The 20,396-nt window shown below is 39.6% G+C and overlaps 1 protein-coding gene across 4 annotated transcripts; it reads left to right on the top strand.

Annotated features, from left to right (window-relative positions):
- Nucleotides 1–293: 293 nt before the first annotated feature.
- On the top strand, nt 294–20,064 carry LOC132988075 (adhesion G-protein coupled receptor G4). 4 transcript variants are annotated; one of them, XM_061055199.1, is made up of 31 exons: nt 294–469; nt 741–821; nt 1,973–2,100; nt 2,225–2,462; nt 3,109–3,387; nt 4,431–4,528; nt 4,804–4,865; nt 5,032–5,080; nt 5,218–5,243; nt 5,890–6,044; nt 6,137–6,295; nt 6,416–6,450; nt 6,542–6,763; nt 7,495–7,517; nt 7,783–7,928; nt 8,084–8,213; nt 9,492–9,592; nt 10,851–11,055; nt 11,139–11,304; nt 11,502–11,648; nt 11,748–11,873; nt 12,001–12,046; nt 12,139–12,242; nt 13,683–13,804; nt 14,812–15,080; nt 15,250–15,364; nt 15,910–15,988; nt 16,362–16,563; nt 17,138–17,239; nt 18,193–18,357; nt 19,047–20,064. In XM_061055199.1, the coding sequence occupies exons 2-31, from the start codon at nt 743–745 to the stop codon at nt 19,166–19,168; spliced, it is 3,900 nt and encodes a 1,299-aa protein (XP_060911182.1). In that variant the 5' UTR covers nt 294–469; nt 741–742; the 3' UTR covers nt 19,169–20,064. The 4 variants fall into 4 exon arrangements, with proteins under 4 accessions (XP_060911182.1, XP_060911180.1, XP_060911181.1 ...); XM_061055197.1 differs by having other exon boundaries at nt 6,377–6,450; XM_061055198.1 differs by having other exon boundaries at nt 736–821; nt 6,377–6,450.
- Nucleotides 20,065–20,396: the final 332 nt, after the last annotated feature.

Genomic DNA, 20,396 nt, shown 5'->3' with positions numbered 1-20,396 from the left:
ACTTTCTAGAAAACAGATAGCTCTACTACATATAATCATACAGATGGTAACCAGGGGTTAAAGGTCAGTGAGCTGCAGTGACCATAGAGTGATTTAGTTTTATGTGTGCAGGTAGCGTTTAACAGAAAGCGATCAATGTTTGTCAAATCAAATAACCTTTAAGCTCATGTGGTTTTGTGTCTATAATTCTTGTACATAACTGTGATAGATTGACTGGTGATGGGATATTCTACATCGGCATCCCTCTCTCTGTCTCACCTGTGTAGACACATAAAAACACCAGAGGACCAATCACAGCGTGAAAACATTGGTCTCATGTCTGTGGAGCAGCTCAGTGGTTCATCTCATGATCCGTCTGAGAGCTCGATGGTAGGAAGCAACGAGGCACTTTGAAGTTCTCTGCATCGCCGTGATCCTGACTCTGGAACATTTACATCATATTTCTCCTTTCTTAGTTATATCTATGAAGGTAAGTAATATGTCAATTATTTTATGGCTTTAGCCTTGGTTTTACAAACTTGATCTTTTAACCTTCAAATCAGGATTTGTTTTGGTGAAAAAACATCCAAGTCTGTAACTTTGAAACAAATATTTCAACGGAATGGCAATATGTTTAATATTTAAATAACTGAAGATTTTATTTACATAAAATACTGTATACATTTTGCTTTGGTTTATGCACCACTGGCCCTCTGGTCTGAATAATACAGGGTCATAACTCACTTTTTTTCCCAGATCAGTGATGATGTTTTCTCAGAAATCCCTGAATGTTTTCATCACTCTGTCTCTGCTGTGCAGCCCTGCCTCCGCTACAGAGCAAGGTGGGTCCTTTTTTTTAAGTGGATATGTATGAAGGTTTAAAGGATAGTGAGTTACTTTTGAAATTGTTAAAGACAATTGAAAATACCTGACCTTTACTTTCAGAGCTAGAGGCTTTTTTCTCACAATAAACTGTACGTTATCTTTTAGATTAGGAGAGTGAGACAGCCACTGAGTCTGTTGTAAATAAGTCATGAAAATCTCAAACAAACACAGAAATGATACCATAACACCATGCGGCTACGCACGTACATATACGGACTCTGTGTGAGTTATAGACAGAAGATCAAAGTGCTCAATGGCTGCCAGTTTAATTGGTGAACATATGTCGTCTATGACTTTTGTATCTCTGCAGACCAGATTTCTCTTTAGTACTAACAAAAAGAAAAAGATAAATATAAGTTAAAGACAAAGGAACCAATTCAAATCTCAAGTAAATAAATCCTCAAAAGTTTTCATCTATCACACAAATACCTGTTTTCTGCTTTTCTCCTTATTGTTCTTACAAACTAAAGAAAACATTGACGAGAGTATTAAATATGAGTTAAATATTAAAAGTAGAAATTAAATGACAAAGATAAGTCCTAAACTTGTGTTTTTTTGTTGTTGGTTAAAACCTTTTGTCTAAATTTCCCACAGAGCAACACTAATGACCAGAGCTGGGTCCTAAGTACCATTGTGTTAGTATATGCACTAGTATAGTGTAGCTCCAAGCAGACTTTTTAAAACTTGACATCCATGGATTTTTTCTTTTTTAGCCTGTGGTCCTTAGCTCTACCTGATTCTGCCTCGAGTGACATCACCTGAGGAAATGTATTAGACTTAGATTAGCTCCTCATGGAGTCTGAAAGAGGTTAAAAATATATATTTTACGTTTGCAGAGCTCAGCAACATCTAAGAAAAATGGGTAGAATTCAGCTTAAATTTTGGATTACATCTTTATCCATATGACTTCAAAGTTAGGAAAGATATTTTAATGTGAATTCTTTATGAAAATACAGTATACTAACAGGTTAAGAGATGTACTAATTAGCCTTCACTGTCTCTTCTTGATGCCAATCAGCTACTCTTACTGCTGCACGTTAAGGATTTACTGTAAAACAAGGTGCTACATGAATAAAGTTCAGTATTGTGTTTCTTTTGTTGCTGTCAGGAGCTTTGCTCAGTCTCTGGGGGAACGTTGCTAAATTCACCTCTGGGTGCAGCCACTGGAGTTTAAAACCTCAGGTCTCTATCCCGGCCCTGCAGGAGTTCACCGTCTGCCTCAGCCTCAAGTTTGAGGTAATCATGAAAAATGTTGTTTTTGGATTAGCTGTATGTTACACTCACTTATGAAAGCTACTGTATATGAACTGAATGGTTAAAATGCTTTATTAATTGTGAACATTTCACCAACTTTGACTAGGCGTTGAGTCACTCGACATGGACGGCCTTCATGTACCTTCATCCTGAGGTCCAGTACGCGGAGCTGGGCTTTGGGGGTAAACAGGGCAGGTTAGTGGTCTGGTTGTGTGGAGCAGAGTGGATCACGGATGAGATGGCACTCCAGGTGTCACGGTGGCACTCGCTGTGTCTGACCTGGGCACACACTAAAGACAGACCTGCACTGTACATCGAGGGCAAAGCGATAGAAATGTCACCAGGTAGGTGACATGGAAAGAAGTGTTAAAAGTTCCTGAAATCTGTCATTTATTTTATTACTTTTTTTACACTATGTATGTTTTTCTGATGGCATCTTTTACAACATGTGTTTTTCAGTGTTTGGTTTAGTGATGCTTTGTTATTCAGGTAAGATTAAGACATATCTGTGAAAGAGGAGCTTGAATATCAAATCTTTTATGCAAGATCTGATCAAATGTAAGATAAAAGTTTGTTTGATCAGACCCAGTTGTATTCTCCTGATAATATTTTTTTGTACCCCAACTAAGAACATCCTCCAGTACAGAGCGTCACAGTGCTCTATTTGTCCAAATGAATAATCTGTTTCAGTGTGTTTAACTCATTTCATTTCATGCAAACTAACATGAGGCCAAGGATAAGCGTCACTTTAAAATCTCACTTTAGTCAGCTTATTGGCCAACAAATGGGGACTTACTTTAATGACATGAAAGAAGTATGTATGAATGTGAATTGGTTATCTCATGTCTTTCTTATTTATTGTTGCATATGGACATTATTGAGAAAAGATCCATAGTTTAGCAGACATCGCAGCTAAGATCATTTTACCTTCATTCTAAACTATCTGACCCTCAGTTGACTTCTGCTGCTGTCTTTTCTTTTCTTTTCTAGCTCACAGTTCGGACACTGGTCCCTCTGTTAACCCCTCATGCAGCAAACTGGCCCCCAATGGAACTCTTACTCTGGGTGCATCACACTACCTGGCAGACGGGAATATCAATATTGTGCCAATCACTCGTCTGTTGGGAAGCTTGTCTCAGTTTCGTCTTTGGGGTCGAGAACAGGAAGTGACATCACCGATATGCACAGAGGGGGACTTAGTGAAGTGGGAACGAGACAACTGGGACACTTGGGCCTGTGCTCCGTTCTCTGATCGCAGCCTGCAGTGTGGTGAGCCGTTCACATTAACTGGACTTACAACTCACTGAGATTTTATCACTGATAGAAATGTTCCAATTTTGATAAAGTCTATAAGTCTATTTACTGTACCTACGCACCTACACGCTTTGAAAGATTAATATTTTCTACCTCCCACAGTGTTCATACAGAAGTCAATAATTCACTTTAACGTGGTCTGTCAGTTTCATCAAGCGTTTTACAGCTTTTTTCCTGCCTCAGTCTGATGTGTACTTTGTGTCCTTAGCCCTCAAATTAAATATTGACCCCCGTCTTGTTGTCTGTAAAGTAAATACAGGAGCCATTCTGAGATCAATAACATCAAGATCTGACACATGAACCACACAGCCGTCAAAGCTGGTTATTTACCATCCATAAAGCAGGATCCTGCAGTCCTTTCTTTCCTCATGTTAACGCTCAAAATTTGAAATAAACCAAACCGTTTTCATTCTAACTTCTTCACTAGGTGAGAGCAAATGATCTGAATAACACACACCTGTATTCTCAGGTTTGACTCTTATCTATTCATATCACTCAAACAATATTACATCCACCCACATCAAACTGAGCAAAGTAAGACAGAACATGTCACTTTGAAGTATTCAATAGAAAGGTCATCAATATTTCAGGCCTTTTTAAACGGAGTATTAGGAAATATAATTTACAGTAATATTAAGAAATCTGCGGTTGGCTTGTTATACACTGAAAGAAGAAGTCGTTGTTTCTGGATCGACATGACACTCCTGATCCTTATTGCACCATCAAGTTCTGCTTTCACTGTTTTTTTTTCCACACTAACTTTTGGCTCGACACATTTATGTTTGATTTGCCATCACAATCATTTTTTTTGTTTTTCGAGGCCCGCTTCGCATGTAATCACAATGCATTAAGGATTGACTGTAATATTAAATCAAGCTTTAAATACAACAATGCATAAGAATTGATCATTTTATGGGTAAATGTTTCACTTGTTGTCATTTAAAAAAACAAAAAAACATTTACATTACCTTCATGCTGTTTTCATTTCTCTTGGGCAGAATGGTCCTTTTACAAAGTGAGACTGATGTTTGCTATTTTCCGCTCTGATGAGAACAAAACGGAGCTCTACAAAGCCAGAGACATCGCACACAAATGGGTAACGTAAAGAAACAGAACAAAAACAGAGACAGCCTTTGTTCTTGGGCGGTGCTTTAAGCTAACACTTAAAAAATGTTTTTTAATCAAAAGTTTATTTTTAGCGTTGCTAAAAATAAAACAACTTCAAGTTTGCACATTGATAAAACAACTTTTTAAATACCTATTGATGTATCAAATGCCTGCACCAATGGCAGAGCTGTTGGGATGATATTTTGCACAGTAACAGTAAATCTCAGTGTCTGTAACGCGCTCTGCTGTTTGTTGCTCCTGCAGCTCAGAAAGGTTCTCCCCACCACCATCTATTTACCCAGAGTGTCCGTGTTTGAAGTAACCAGGTATGACAACCCTCACATGACTGCCTGAGAAGTTAACGATAAAATACCAATGACTGTCTTTTTGTGTCACATTAGCTGGACTTATTATCTATTCTTACAGTTCATAACACAAAGAGAGGAACCAATGAGCTCTAAGAATACTATGTCTCCTTGCTGTCCCACGCAGATCCAGTACAGAAGACGGCCGTGTTCAAACCTCACGTGAAGATCAGGTGGTAAGTGAGCACAGTTGAGGTTAATGGATCAACCACACATTTGACTGACATAAGGTTTGATTGATCACAAAGGGTTTTCATTAATATATGCAACACTTGCTCACATTGCTTTTTAAACGTGTGTTTTTATTCCACAGGTGCGATGGGCTCCAACTAATGACAGGTACCATGGTTCAGGACTCATTTAATGATTGAGGTTTTATATAATGGTACATATTCATATACATATTAATGGCTGGTTATAAGATATTGAATGCAGACTGATAATATAAAGCAGACTGATAAAATGAGAAAAAAACGTAAACCTGTATTCTTTCTAATCTCCAGCAGGGGGGGCTTAACTGAAAAAGAAGTGTGATTCTAAGAAACCACATGAAAAACGTCTTGTTCTATACTATGTACTGTCAGGGAGTCATTTCAGGTTGTTTTCTTGAGATCTCAACTTTTTAATCTTTTTATCTTGAGACAACAACGCTGGTTTTTCTGTGAGTCAATTTCACCGTTTTTTTTGTAGATCTCGACTTTGAAGCTTGATCCAAAGGCACCTGGACTTGGTTTAAGATCTTGAAGACGTTTAACCTCTCCTCTAAACTAACTGGTGGACGGAGCAATAACTCTAAGCCAGCCCTTTGAAGCAAAGCCTTTTGTAGGAGAGGTGAAACGTCAGATCTTCAACCAAGTCCAGTTGCCTTTGAAAGAATCAGCCTTTGCTCATCAGTCATGTCATTTCTCATTCAGGTAACAAACAAAAACAAGACGTTGAAACCACAGCAAGAGGACACAGTGATAAATCTCTGTTACCTCTGCAGGTTTCACTGTCTGGTTCATATAAACGTTATCCCTTCGTTGGATGTGGCAGCTGTGCAAAGTGAGATGTCCACAAACCTGAAGATCCCTTACGTCGACCACAGTGGTCGCCTGACACTGCAGGCTGATCCAGACAGCATACACACCACACCTGTCGGTAGGAAATGCTTCTCAACCTTCCCGATGTGTTTGTCAAGTTTGAAAAAAAGTAAACTCTGGTTCAAGTGCATTTTTGTTCTCCGTTTCTAGAAAGTTTAACTGCCACTACTGTCAGTCCTTCTGGTGTTGTGACATCGCCCTCTACAGTCACACCAGCATTATTCAAAACCACCACTAGCTCCACCAGGAGTCCCTTTACCAGTACAGCCACAACCAGCGGCTTCACAGCGGGCCCATCAAGTGTTTCAGGTCAGTCTGAAGTCTGAACACCAGAAGAGTAAAAGCTTGATTTAAAGTTATTTATTTATCTTCTCCGGATGTCCTCCCCAGAGCTGTACTTTGAGGTTAGGATGAATGTTTCCATAACAGGAGACTATGATCCAGAAGAGATTCTGTCCACATGGGTATGTCTGCCTGAGAAGCTCTACGAGTTACAACAAATAAAGCACAGGTTGGGCTTCAACTGTTTTAATCATGGCCTCTACCTCCCTACAGCTCAACACAAGACTACCTGATGACACGATGATGGTGCTTGCCCTCCAGATGCTCCCCAAAGACCCCAGGTACAGAGTGAATGGAGATGCCACACCGTCAGCTCAACATCTACCTTCAGAATGTATCACACGGTTTCATCGTCATAGACCATCGCACCAAACTCATGCTCTAATTCCCAGACATCGTCTCAAACGGGAGTCAAACATCTCCACCTCTGATGAAGTAAGTTTTCACAAAAAGCTGCAAATAAAGCTCTCTTACCCATGCTCAGAAAAATAAATCTGTCTTTTTAGAGACTTTTATGAGCATCTAAAAGCTGATTGATAGCTGATTGATTTTTGGCTCTGCAGCCTGATTACAGTATAGAACCTCTTTATAGGAAAAGTGAATCATCTAGGAAAGGGATCTTATTTATTGTGTCATGAGTCAGGATAGATTTAGTTGACCAAATGTGAGTTGCACTGATTTCTAATTTTCACCTCCAAAGGGAGCAGGCGAGCTGTCCACCCTGCCTCCAGACTTTATACTGAGCTAATGCTAATTAACATCCTCTTCTTGTTCAATGACTTAAACACACACACATGATATCAATCCACGAGCCGACTGAAAGCAAATAGCCTTTAAGAGTATGTTTAAAAGAAGGTGAACTTTCATTTACATTCAACAACTTTTGTTTCTTCTTGAACCAGGACTTTTTTATTACGGCCAAAAACTCACATTAAAGAAATGATTTTCAGGAGTTCCGATGTTCAATAGATCATCAAATTGTAAAATATCATCTCACTCAATGGGAAAAAAAAACTACACAATTAAAATGGTTGGATTCTACAGGATAAATATCCAGATTGTAGATTTTGTTGGTGTTAATTTGAACAGAAATGCAAAACCTGAGATTGATTTAATCTACTTTTTACTGAGTTGTAAAGTTGTGTTCATCTTTTATTCTTTTCCAGGTATTTGCATACAAAGTTTCAAGGTAGGGATCATGTTCTTCTGCACCATTTCATCTGGATCAGGTCAGAATGTTACAGAGGAAAAATGAATCCATAACGACATAGAAACACAACAACCCTAACAATAAAACAGAGCCAACAGTGTGCTGCTTATCAGACATATTGACTTAGAGGGAATGCTTATTTGAGAGGGGGCATTATGGTCCAATTAAACTTCTGAATTCATTCATTAGATATATTGATTTAGGGAAACTTTTACTGCAGTAATTAACTCTTCGTTGTTTGCAGAGAGAGCTGTGTTTTCCAGGTGCAGGTATTGACGTCGCTGTCAGACACGCAGGAAATGGAAGAGATAATAAGATCCCTGCTGCTGCCGCCTTATGACAACGGCTCCATCTCCATAGCCACCGAGGACATACAGATAAGCCGCATATGTGAGTAAGGGTCTGCTTCAACCAAAGATCGCAATAGAATACCATTTTAATACGGAGGTGATCTCACTTAATGATTTACATCAAACTCTTTGAAAGACTGATGCTTTCAGACGGATCATCAAGACAATGGTTCATCTCCTCTTTTTCTGTTTCAGTGATCTTTAACTGTGAGGCACACTCCCACCAGACCAGGAAAGGCCTGTTTCAATGGCCTCCCACTTCAGGAGGCAAAAATGCAGCTCAGCCGTGCCCGAAAAACCCTGGACGCTACGCCTCCCGACACTGGTGAACATCGTAGTGTGACGCTAACCGCAGCCAGTCACTAGTGATTTACTCGACTGTTAAAATGTAGCAGTCAGCTGTGTTAGAACAAACATCAAATGTGCTGTTGAAATGTTAAATCATTTACCACTGACATTTAAAACATGATGTTGCATTAATTACTTTTTTGGTTGCAGCCCTATTTGTGATTTCTTAATTAAATTGAGGCACTGCCTTTGTGTTTACAAAGAACAAAGTCATGTCTTTCAATTCATAACATTGCCAGGTTTCAATTTGTATTTGATCATCAATGGGCTGGCAGAATTATGATCAAATAAGTTTAAAGGAGCAAAAATGTAACTCTGACCTCTAGTGTACAAAATGGGTACTACAGTTCCAAATTAGTTCATTAGAAAACTGCAGAGGCGTTTTTGGTCGGGCAGAATCAGTTCTATCGCTGCATCATCTGTTGGTTTGCAGTCTGCTTGGCAAACCGAGGGGCGTCCAACGACCATGCGGGGGTATATTACAAACGCCTCCCTTCTTTTGTCAGAACAAAAACAAACCATTCCGCACCAGAATCAAAAGATAGGAGGAGGACATATCGTTGTCAGAGAAGCCGGCATTTAAACATAGCATGTTTCCTTAATGTCTGATGATATAGTGAGGTCATCTTATTTAATTCCTTCACTAGATATCTTACATATTGCTCCTTTAAATGTCACAAAATTGATTTAAAAACGTTAGAGCTAAAATTGTCCATTAAATTGATGCAAAATAGGTCTTAGCCGAGTCAGATAAAAAACTGTATCTTGACAAGGAGCAACTATTTATCTCTGATGATTTGACCCAACCTCTACTTTTTTAATGTCACTCTTTCTTTTCTGTTAACTTTAAGTGAAACACACACACACACTTCACAAACTAACCTAAAAATAATAAATATGCATGTGGAGCAGCTATGTGTACATCTGTATGATGAATGTATCCTTTTGTTGACATGTGGTACTCCTGGCCTGAAGCCACTTTGTAAATGAAAGTTAATGTACTGTATGAACCTGGTAGCCAACATGAATTTAACACATGGCTGAATATCGGACTGTGCGTTGTTTAATTGGTTGCTGACTCAGCGTGACAATATGAATTGATGGCTGTCCATAAGATAGGAGTCAGGGTTGTAAAATCATTTATCAGGGGCTCGGTGTCATTAATACATTTTAATAGATAGTTGATTTCTATGTAGACTGATAACTGATGCATAGCTTGTAAAACAAATACACATTTCTCTTTCTCTCTCACCAGTAAACTGTGTCTCAGCACCCAGTGGATGGACCCAGACCTGGAGGACTGTTCTTTAGTGGTGGAAACCATCCCAGACCTGGACCAAGTCAAAGTCACTGGCGGTCTGTTACACAAACCCCCTAAAATAAATACACAATTCTATCTATTAATAGTTAAACTTGTGGGGACTATTTTAAAACAAACCCTTTATTGTCCAAAGCAGTCATCACTGAGATGTGAGTTGTGGAACTATTTCCAGACGCGTGCACCTGCCGTTGCAACAAACAAATGTCTGGTAGTCTTTTCCAATAGAGTCTTGAATCTGTTTGTTATAGTTCATGATCGGGATTCAATAATGCACATACATGTCTCTTTCTGTCCAATACATCATAAAGCATAAACTGTAACATCCAAGTCAACCCGACACGGTCAAAAAACTAACTTCCAAAACACACACCTGAATCCAATGACCTGGAGCCTTGGCGTTATGCACAGCATAAGTCAAGACTCCACCCAGTGTTCAGTGTCGGAATTACACTCAAATACAAATTGGCAGTGTTGTGTTGGGTTTCTTGCAAGGATCAATAAAACAAGCATTTTGGCTCCTACAAAACATGTATGGTTTTATATTGAAAGAATATAGAACAATTTCAAAAAGGTCTGAACTGATTTTTAAGCCAAAATCCAGATAAGTGTTTATTGTATGGGATAACGTCTTGAGTGAATGTGAGGAAGATTTAAATGAGCTAAGATGGTTTAAGCTTTCAGTTTGGGTTACAGTTAGGTCTGCACAATATAAGAAAAATATGTGATGTGGTATAACATTCTTCAATATTAAAATAAGGATAGAGTGCAATAGATAAATTAAAATGAACAGTGCACATTAGCTGTAACCGACAATTTCTTCATGATTTAAACACTACCTGTGTTTGCAACATGTTTCTCCTGATTGATAATTATTCCAAAAAGGCTTTTTTCAAGGGTTTACTGCCCTTTGTGATGTCATGAAGGGAATTTCTCCAAACGGCCTGTTCTTCAGCCCACATTTTCTGAAAAGTGGAGGAAAAGACGTAGAGAAGGGACAAGAGAATAATTTTTGGGTTTGTAGACAAACTAAGGACACGCATTAGTGTTTAAAAAACAGTGTAAAGTGTATTTTGTATAATGTGACCTTTACTATCATGATGACTTTGCAATTGTTTACATACTTATAATTTTAAATCCTCTAATGACTGCTGCTCTCCAAATTTGAATCTCATTGCATTCACAATGCTGCCCGCTCAATTCCTGTTTTGCTAATTTGAATCCACAAAAAAAAAAAAAACGAGTGAAAAGGTCACAGCAGATGCATGTTTTGAAAGAAGTATGGTTTATCCACAGACAATGCCCTGGATGTCATTGAGATGATTGTGAGCTTACTAAAGAACCACTCCACACTTAACTACAAAGAGCTGGCCACAGTCCTAGACAAGCTGGAGGACATTGTCGACCTCAGCGTGGTCACCCCATGCCTGGGCCAAGCTCTCATCAACATCATCTCAGACATCCTGGAGTCGGACAGCAACCTGTTGCCTTTTACTAACACGTGAGGATGAAAACCGGAAAGTAAATCTGATTCCATAAATCTACTTCTCGGTGTGTTAACCCGGCTTCATCCTTTCTCCTCAGCATTTTAAATATCACAGAAGCAGTAGGAGACAGTATTGTGGGCTACGATGGCTCCTCCACCCTGGTTGCTCCAGGCATAGCGGTCTCAGTGGTGGATGTGGTCCCTGGACTGTTTGGCAGTTTGTCATTTGGGGTGTCATCGTACCGCGCAGGCGCAAAGCCGGAGGTTTGTAAAACTACCAAAAACATCTGACAAATATCTCCCCTGTCTGTGTGAGAAACACAAAAAATGAGCATCACTACTTAACTCGTTTCGTCATATTCTGTTTGCATAGAGTCTGTACTTAATCTGAGATATGAGTGGTACTGCCCATCAAGTCTGAACTTAAGGTAGAGATAAATGTGTTGCTCTCTATGTTGCAGATTTTCATCAACAGGTATCCTTTTAATGGCACAGTGGCCTTTATCTCCCTGCCGTCTGTCCTTCAGTACAGTTTCCCACAGAACAGCTTCAGCCAGAGCCCCCCAAGAGTTACGTTTCAGTTCTTTGGCATCCCAATGCTCTTCAAGGTAACCCTTTCCCCCCTTAAAATAAAGGATTTTTTTTATAAAAACTGTATTGCCTTTTAAAATATCAGTTTCATGTTTCAGTATTTTGATTATTTCCAGACCAGCCAAAAGGATGCGACCCTTAACACATTTGTGGTGTCAGCCAGTGTGACCAATGCCAGCTCTCCAATCAAAGACTTAGCTGACGATGTGGAAGTCACACTCCAACATCTAATACCCAATACAGTAAGATCTACTCTCCTTCAACAATACAGAGATGCATGTACCACTGTGTATACTGTCTACACACTAAAATGATTGAATGAGTAAGTTATGCTTGTTATTAACTAAATCATTTTCATCTGTGATCCAGCTTAACAGGGACCTCCAGTGTGTGTACTGGAACTTCAATAAAAACAGTTGGTGCTGGTTTCAATGATCATAATTCTCCCAGTTTTCATTACAGCTGAATAAACGGTGTGATGCTGACTGTCTGTGTCATTATCTATAGATGGACATGGAGGCTGGGATGACTATGGCTGCAGAAAACACAACAGCAGCTCAGACTACACAACATGCCTGTGTGATCATCTCACACACTTTGGAGTTCTTCTGGTATATATATATATATCTCTGTTTTGTTTTCCCTTGGGGAACATGGTGTGGTGTCAGAGGGACTGCAGCACATTCAAAGGTGTTTGTAATATAAAGGGCAGTGGTAGCCACAGTATTGTTGGTAATAGTAAACACAAAGGGAAGATGACTAACTCACATTTCACCAGAAGAGGGCACACAGAGCACAATATATAAAAACTGTGGCTCAAAGTTTGACCATCTAAAGCCAGTGAGTTTGGCACATTATTCAAGCTCACCACAGACAGTTATTCTGATGTCTAAGTCACTACAGCTGTGAAAGACTTTCAGTTTTATATGCTGAAAATATTTGACCTAGATTTTAACAGCTTCAAATATTTGTACACCTCTTATCCCCCCCCCCCCCACCCCCCACCTAAGTAACACATCTTCTTCCATTATATAACTCGGGCTGAGAGGGTAAGATCATTAAGAGGAAAATGCATTCAGCTTCATGACACGGCCTTCTGGCAGTCTGACGGGCGCTACAGTCAGTTGACATTGTGTCCCACAGCCTGTCCTAACAGCATGGGACGTGAGCAAGCATCAGCAACACAATCAGCTTGATTCCATTGTTTACTATTGGAGTGTCCAAGCCGCCCCGCCGGGCATTTACCCCAACGCCCTCGTTTCTATATTCATCTCTGTCGCTTGCGAAGACAGACGAGGGACGAGGAAGGAGGGGGCTCTACAAGGGACTGCCACTCGCTTGTCTCACTCGACAGAGCTTGAAAACTTGTCATTCAAAGTGGAGATATTGTGGCATTGATTATATCCACATCTGTGATTGCAATGTTGTGCTTTGACTCGTGTCAACAATGAAGAAAAGCTTGTCTCACTCGAGCCGTTTATCAACCAGCTTTTGAGTCGTGATTTGAGTCAAAAGCTTGTGAATAAAGCACCACGCTTCTGTTTGTCCGCCATCAATAATAGAAGAACTAGATGTTATACTTTTTTTGCAAGGCGGAAACTGAAATTCACAGAGCAAAGAATGAAATATTTAACGCATGCAGTATGGACAGCAGGCGTGCGATGGTATACAATGATATCCAACGCTCGCGTGCCGTCAGGACATGGTGTACGAGGTGAAGAGAACTAAAAGGATATAACAGTGATGGAGAAAGCATAAGAATGGAAAAACAAAGTGACCAAGCAAGTTATTGGGCTTGAGTTAACCTGGTCTGGCCATTGGTTGAGAACGTGAAGTGCACATGAAACCGTACGGGTGCAGATTCACAAAATAACACCAATCCTTTAAAACACACACGAGAACTAAAAGGTTCAGCCTTTCATAGAATACGAGCTGTTATATCTATTCTTGTACATAACATACTAAAGCTGCCTGTGAGAGTAATTTGTGGCACTTTGGGGAATACACAAAGATACACTAATACGCAAATAAATCTATGCCTTTGTGTTAAGGACACCTCCAGGATCCCGTTGGACCCAGCTAATGAGCAGATCTTGACCATTATGACTTATGTCGGCTGTGGAGTCTCATCATTGTTCTTGGGAATCACCGTTCTCACCTACACAGCTTTTGAGTGAGACTTAAACCACTTTTTTGTTAAATATATATTACTGTTGAAAATTCAAAAAATGTGTCTGTCCAAGGCCTCGAGTTTGTGGAGAGTATGATCGCTGTTCTCTGGGGTTTTTATAATACCTAGTGACGCAACGTATCACAGTCTGTCCACGAATGCATGTCATCCGCAGATCGATGTAAAATGTATTATCCTGAACCGTTTTCACATATGCACTCCTGAAAATGTTTGAAGTTGCTTGTTCAAACAGTCTATGGATCAAACATGAACCTGACAGAAGGAGACCGGGGAGAGGGGGGGGGGTGTCTCAGGAGGCAAGTCATGACAATATCAACGAAAGAGCGATCAAGAACATGAAAGAACAGAAAACACAATGACGCACTTTCATTACGTGCATGAAGATCACACCGGTCGAGTACTGTATTGGTGTATTTTCAGATCAGCTCACTTGACTTCACTCCGAAAATGTATTAGGGGGCTAGCAGGTAAAAATTGTGGGTGTTTTCATTCACACATGCAGCTAACCTTGAAAGCTAAGCATTAGCTGATGGCTGTGTACAACTTGTCAGAAACTTTATTCTGCAGCTGTAAACCCAGCCAAACACAGACGGTCACAGAGCGCTGTGTTAACCTGAAGATATAGTCCTTAATCTCATCCTCCCCATTTGTTGTTTGTCTTAACTCACACTACATGTGCTGCAGGTGCAGCCAGTGACCTTTTAGCAATGTGTATATGGTGACGAAAAATTGAGGATGTGATACAGTATTAAGATTAATGGGGATGCATTGTGACAGTATGAGTCATGGCGAGCTATGGTATGGATTAGAAAAGTGAACGAAAAATATTGTTTTTTTGTACCGATGTGAAAATGAACCAATCTAGTCCAAACTGTGAGATGAGTGAAGTTGAGTATCTGGTCTTTACTGTCTTATATACAATTATTGATGTATACTCTCTGTGTTGTTTTACCTTTACTTTCCTCCCTGATGTTTATTCTCTGTCTCAGGAAGCTCCGTCGAGACTACCCGTCTCAGATCCTTATTAACCTCTCCCTGGCTCTGCTGGGCTTGAATCTGATGTTTCTGGTGAACTCCTGGCTCTCCTCCTGGGGTCTGTATGGCCTCTGTGTGGCTGCAGCATCCACGATGCACTACTTCCTGCTGGCGTCTTTCACCTGGATGGGATTAGAGGCCGTCAACATGTATTTTGCCTTGGTCAAAGTCTTTAACGTCTACATACCGTCTTATATCCTCAAGTTCTGCGTTCTTGGATGGGGTGAGTTTTGCTTTCGACTCACTGACTGATTTATAGTTGTTTTTACACATCTAAATGTTAAAATAATTGATATGAGGCCTTTGAAAACGACACGTTTTTTTTTTTGCATCATTTATCCATTACTTTCAAGGCTATGCAAGGTGTAAAAGTATCAAATCTGTCGCTTCAGGGATTCCTCTGGCGATCTGTGTCCTGGTGCTCGTTGTGAACAGAGAAGCATACAGCAGTCACCTCTACACTGACGCTCAGTCTAGCCTGCAGCCATTGGACAACTCTGACAGTTTGTGAGTTTCGGGCTTTTGATTTTTTTCAAGCCCCTGGTTTCCATCACGAGATAGGCTGGATGAAATATAAAACGAGTTCGCTTCTATGAATCTGGCTAATATTACACAGTAATATTACACAAAACATTTATGCTTAACTTATTATGGTTCCTCTGTTTGATGTTAACATTCAGAGTTTGATACTAGAAAACCTAATCTCACATGAATCTGCTCTGAGGGAAACTTTCTCTGTGCTCATCTCAACTTTAATCACATACAACAAGACTTTTTGGCATCACAAGTAGCCAATCATGGACAAATATAAAACATACACAGGTGTAATGCAGAAACCTGAGTCCAGGCTAATGTAAGTGCACTCAAACAGAGGACTAAAGGACATGTTACTGCCTGCAATAAGAGAAAGAGGGAGTAGAATTCATTTCACTTATCATAAAATAAGGCCATTGTTATAAAAATATCTGGGTCTTACAACATATCTGTGGGGAACTCTGAACTCGTTTACATAAATCTAACAACTACATGCAGTATGATCTCTGTTCACTCAGCTGTTGGCTTCAGGACGATGTGACATTCTACGTGTCGGTGGTTGCCTACGCTGTGCTGATCTTTCTCTTCAACATTGCGGTAAATAATTCTAACATTTCATTCATATTTTAACTCCAAAACATTGTCCTTCTTTTTTCCACACGATACTTGTAATGTATGTTTCTGTTCTGCTGATCACCTTTTTAATATTTACAGTTGTATTAGAACTTATAACTATAACTATAACTAACTTATATTATTAAGACAGCAGTGATTTTAGACAATTTTTGAAACGTACAATAGTACATTAAATACTGTACATCTTCAAATCTGATCATCTGACAAAAGTCTGACCAGGATTTTTCTGTATGGCGTGCACAAGTAGAAATCTCCCTTGGCGTCTAGTTACGTTGAATTTCATGATTTTGTCCCTGCTACTAAACTCTTAACTTTCTTTTAAATCTCTGTTTAGGTTTTTGTGGTTGTTCTGATCCAGATCCGTCACATGCGAGCCAACAGCCCCGCCGGGACCCGCAGAGGACTGCTGCATGACCTGAAGGGAGTTTCCAGTCTCACCTTGTTACTTGGTCTTACATGGACAGTCGGCTTCTTTACCTGGGGACCAGCCAGAATAGTTCTGCTGTACCTTTTCTCTGGCCTCAATTCCTTGCAAGGTTTGTGTTTGTGTCTATAGAACCCATACGTTTGAAAAAAATATATGTTGCAAGTGATAAACAAGTGAATAAAAAGAAAGAATGCGCAGGAAATCCTAACACAAAGAGCCTTGAATCTGAATTTGAACCTGAGCCTCACTGATTTTGTATCTTTGACGTAACTTTCTTTGACTTGTTCTTCTTACTATGAGGACCAGGGATTGAGCTGCTGTGTATTTATTGATTGAGTCAAGGTTGGCTTACATTGTATGCCGTTTTCTCAACATCCCACTCCACATTCACATTTCAAAAGAAAACAACATTTAAAGGTAAAAAAAAAATAAAAAAAATCTAACAGGCTGAATGATGCAACAATTTCACAACTGCCTTTACTTCAGCTGGCCTTTGTTATATTGCTTTTTTTTTTTTTTTTTTTTTAAATCTGAGAGTGATGCAACAAAACCCCTCCACTGTCTGTGACTGGAAGAGAAATGCCTTGCACAAGTGTTAATTAAAAAGCAAAAGAGCGGCCGAGCATGACCAGGGCATATCCTACAGAGTTCACGACCTTATCTCAGTTTTGTTTACATTTCAGGACTCTTCATCTTCCTCTTCCACTGTCTGATGAAGGAAAATGTCAGGAGGCAGTGGAGGATTCATCTCTGCTTTGGACGTTTCCGACTTGAAGAGCACTCAGGTACGACAGCCACACATGTTATGATATGTCCTAATCACCTAATTTAGTTTTGATGAAACCTGCAGACATTACCATAGATGTACACACAGAAAGCTTTGGCTTTGAACAGTACGTTAAACACTTTTTTCCACTGATAGTACCTCTTCACTCTAAAGATAGGATCATTTCCCCCCCCTCTGTAATACTACACAAACTAAGCAGGACCTTTACATAAAATTATAAACTAAAACAACTCCATAGTCACACAGATGGTGTACATTTTGGCACCCCCTTTAGACAAAGCGGTACATCTCGTCTCTTTGCTGATCTTGTCCTTAATATGGAAAATCTGTTTCTTCAGCGTGTTGTATATCGTGTTAACTGACACCTACATGTATCACGTGGCAGCGGTTAAAGGCATTAAACGTTAAAATGTAGAAGTAGTTCATCTTTTTCATTGTTGGTCTTATTTGCTTTTGAAGGTCATGACGACGCATCACTTAATATAATGTTTCATAACCAGTTCAAAACCCCTCAGAAGGCTTTAAGTATTAAATGATGTATACTATAAACTTGTTTTTTTGACAGCAAAGTTGCCATTGCAGTTGCAAACTAACTACAGACTTGTGTGCATGGTTATGAAGGGGGCCTGTGTCACACTAGTGATGTTTTTCTCTGATAAATCAGCCGTCTGCAGTGTTTTAACTCCACGTTTAGTATCAGCTACGCAGTCAAGATGATGAGATAAATACAAAATACCAGGTACCTTTCACAGCTTTTGTTCATGCAAATAAAGAAACAAAAGTTGAGTACAGCATTTCCAAAATGCCGCTGCTACCAGGGCACATTTTTGTCTGTACATCAGTCTATTGTCACTCGGTTATGAAAGATGGAGAAACAAAAGTTAAACTGTGAGGTAAATGATAAACAACAAGGGGCTTATTTTCCATTACCTGTGTTGGTTTTGTCCTCAGAGTGGAGCAACTCGGCATCAGTAGGAGTCATGGCCAAACCCAGATCAGATCCTCCTCGAGCCTCTGTACCATCGGTGCGCTCGGTCAAGTCCAGCTCAACGGACAGCACGTCAGCTTCCTCCGGCTCCAGCCAGAGAGAACTGTCCTGCAAGAGACCCAACCTGGGTAAGGAAGAGAGGGCAGTCACTCTGAAGCGGCTCAAATTGTTACTGAATGCACGTCATATTCATATACTGCTTGTCCTTCAGCGAGCTTGAAAGCCACATAGATGGTAATAAATGTAGATGAATTAAAAGCTCCAATATAAGAAGAATTGAATATTAAATCAAAGCAAAGCAATTGTCTGAAAATCTTACCTGAGACATTAAAGTCAAGGTTTTGGTTTCAATTAGATTACTACTTCATGAGTTACAAGAAACATTTAAGTAAATCATTTCTTCACTTGTTTGGCTACTTTTAACATTTCACTCTGACTTTATACTTTTGTCCTCTTTTGTTACAACTTAAAGGTCGCAATTAAAAGTTTCATTCTGAGGTTCAGCCTCTTTCATATGAGATGGGGATGATCACAGGTGTAGTCAGACATCACAGTCTCTCTGTTTCCAGCATCACAGAATAGGTCACTGCATACATTAATAGGACTGCTCTGACATTAAATAATTACATAAAAGCCTTAGTAATTGAGCCGGATTAAACAGACACAACCAAAAGGACACTTCTGAGATTCCTTAAAGGTTTCTCTCACCTTCTGACAGTTTAATTTAAGTCCAACCCAAATCTCCAAGGCATATGTATGAGAAGGTGTCTGTTCTTCACACCTTTAAACTGTTCACAGATGTTAAATTATCTTGCAGGCCTTTTTGTGAATTCCCTGGCTCTCCCTCGAGCGCAGATAAGCCCCTCAGGAGCACGAGCTGTGCCTCACCAGCGGGGGACAAACCCGACACCTGGCTGGAGAAATCACCTCCTCAGCTAAGAAGAACAAAGACGGAGCACATAGCACACATGCAGTCTGCATTCATTTGCATACACAGATCACTGAAAACGTCAGGAAATGCTTTTAAACGCAAACAGCAGCTTCAGCACATGTTGTACTTCTTAACAAGCCACAGAAATATTTAATCATTGCAGTGTATGCCAGCTTTATTCAATTATCTTATCGCACAATTCTATTGTTTTTTTTTTGTTTTTTGCTAAATATTGAAAAAGAGCCTGCAATTATAAAGACATGAGTAGTTGCATCAATTCCAAGGAGGAGTTGGTTGCCAAGCAACTGGTGAGTGGAGCCATGGTGACAATGAACCATGGTCCCGCACAGTTTGCATGAAAAAAAAATCTAATAAAAATTTTAAATTTTAGTCTTCCTCTGCTGCTCATTCACTTTGATTGTTAGAAGAAAAAGGTTCACTAAAGCTTAGAATGATTTATTTTACAATGCTTCATCACTCTGTGGAATTATTAGCACGCCATCTTTGAGCTTGCCAAGTTGTTCCAGTAAATTTGCACCTGTGTCGTGATCAACGTGTGATGGACCAAAATAGTCACAATGCCTTTTGAATTCACCACTTAATGTAGGTGAAATATAGGTAGGGGTTTTTGCTGGTGTTTTTAAAAATGTCTGTATCATCTGAAACATCTGAACAGTGTAACACCAACCATCACAAAAACCTGGCAATTCAGATCACTTTTTCATTTTTAAATTCAGACTAGCAGAAGTGCTTTTAGTTAGTAGGGTCAAAATTGTTTTGTTTTTTTATTGCACAAGTTTAATTATAATGAAAAAAATAAATGAATCCTTATAACAAATTGTGTGTGATGTAATATGAAACAAAAAAAGAAAATAAATCGAGAAATTTGAGACAAAAATAATAAGTAATGTTTCTGTTCACTGTTTTAAATCCTACATGAACAGTAACATGTGAAGGGTCCTCATCTTGGATCAAGGTGTGTTAAGGTTGTTAAACTACAACCTTAACCCCTCAAATCTGGGGCGCTGGTGGCGCAGTGCGCGTCCCATGTATGGAGGGTGCAGTCCTCAGCGCGGCCCAGGTTCGAATCCAAACTGTGGCTCCTTTCCCGCATGTCAATCCTCACTCTCTCTCCCTGATTTCGTCTCTGTCCACTGTCCTATCTCTCCATTAAAGGCACAAAAGCCCAAAAATAAATCTTTAAATTAACCCCTCAAATCTGATTGGGTGATATTA

The sequence above is a fragment of the Labrus mixtus genome, chromosome 14 (genome assembly GCF_963584025.1).
Source record: "Labrus mixtus chromosome 14, fLabMix1.1, whole genome shotgun sequence".
In the NCBI taxonomy this organism is placed as follows: Eukaryota; Metazoa; Chordata; class Actinopteri; order Labriformes; family Labridae; genus Labrus; species Labrus mixtus.
The sequence above is the reverse complement of the archived record's forward strand: the minus strand, read 5'-3'. Positions and strand labels throughout refer to the sequence as shown.

Coding starts and splice junctions, on each gene's coding strand:
- LOC132988075 (XM_061055197.1), top strand. CDS start 743: ATGATGTTTTCTCAGAAATCCCTGAATGTTTTCATCACTCTGTCTCTG. Junction 6,296..6,376: donor GGGCCCATCAAGTGTTTCAG/GTCAGTCTGAAG, acceptor TGTCCTCCCCAG/AGCTGTACTTTGAGGTTAGG. Junction 6,451..6,541: donor AAGAGATTCTGTCCACATGG/GTATGTCTGCCT, acceptor ACCTCCCTACAG/CTCAACACAAGACTACCTGA.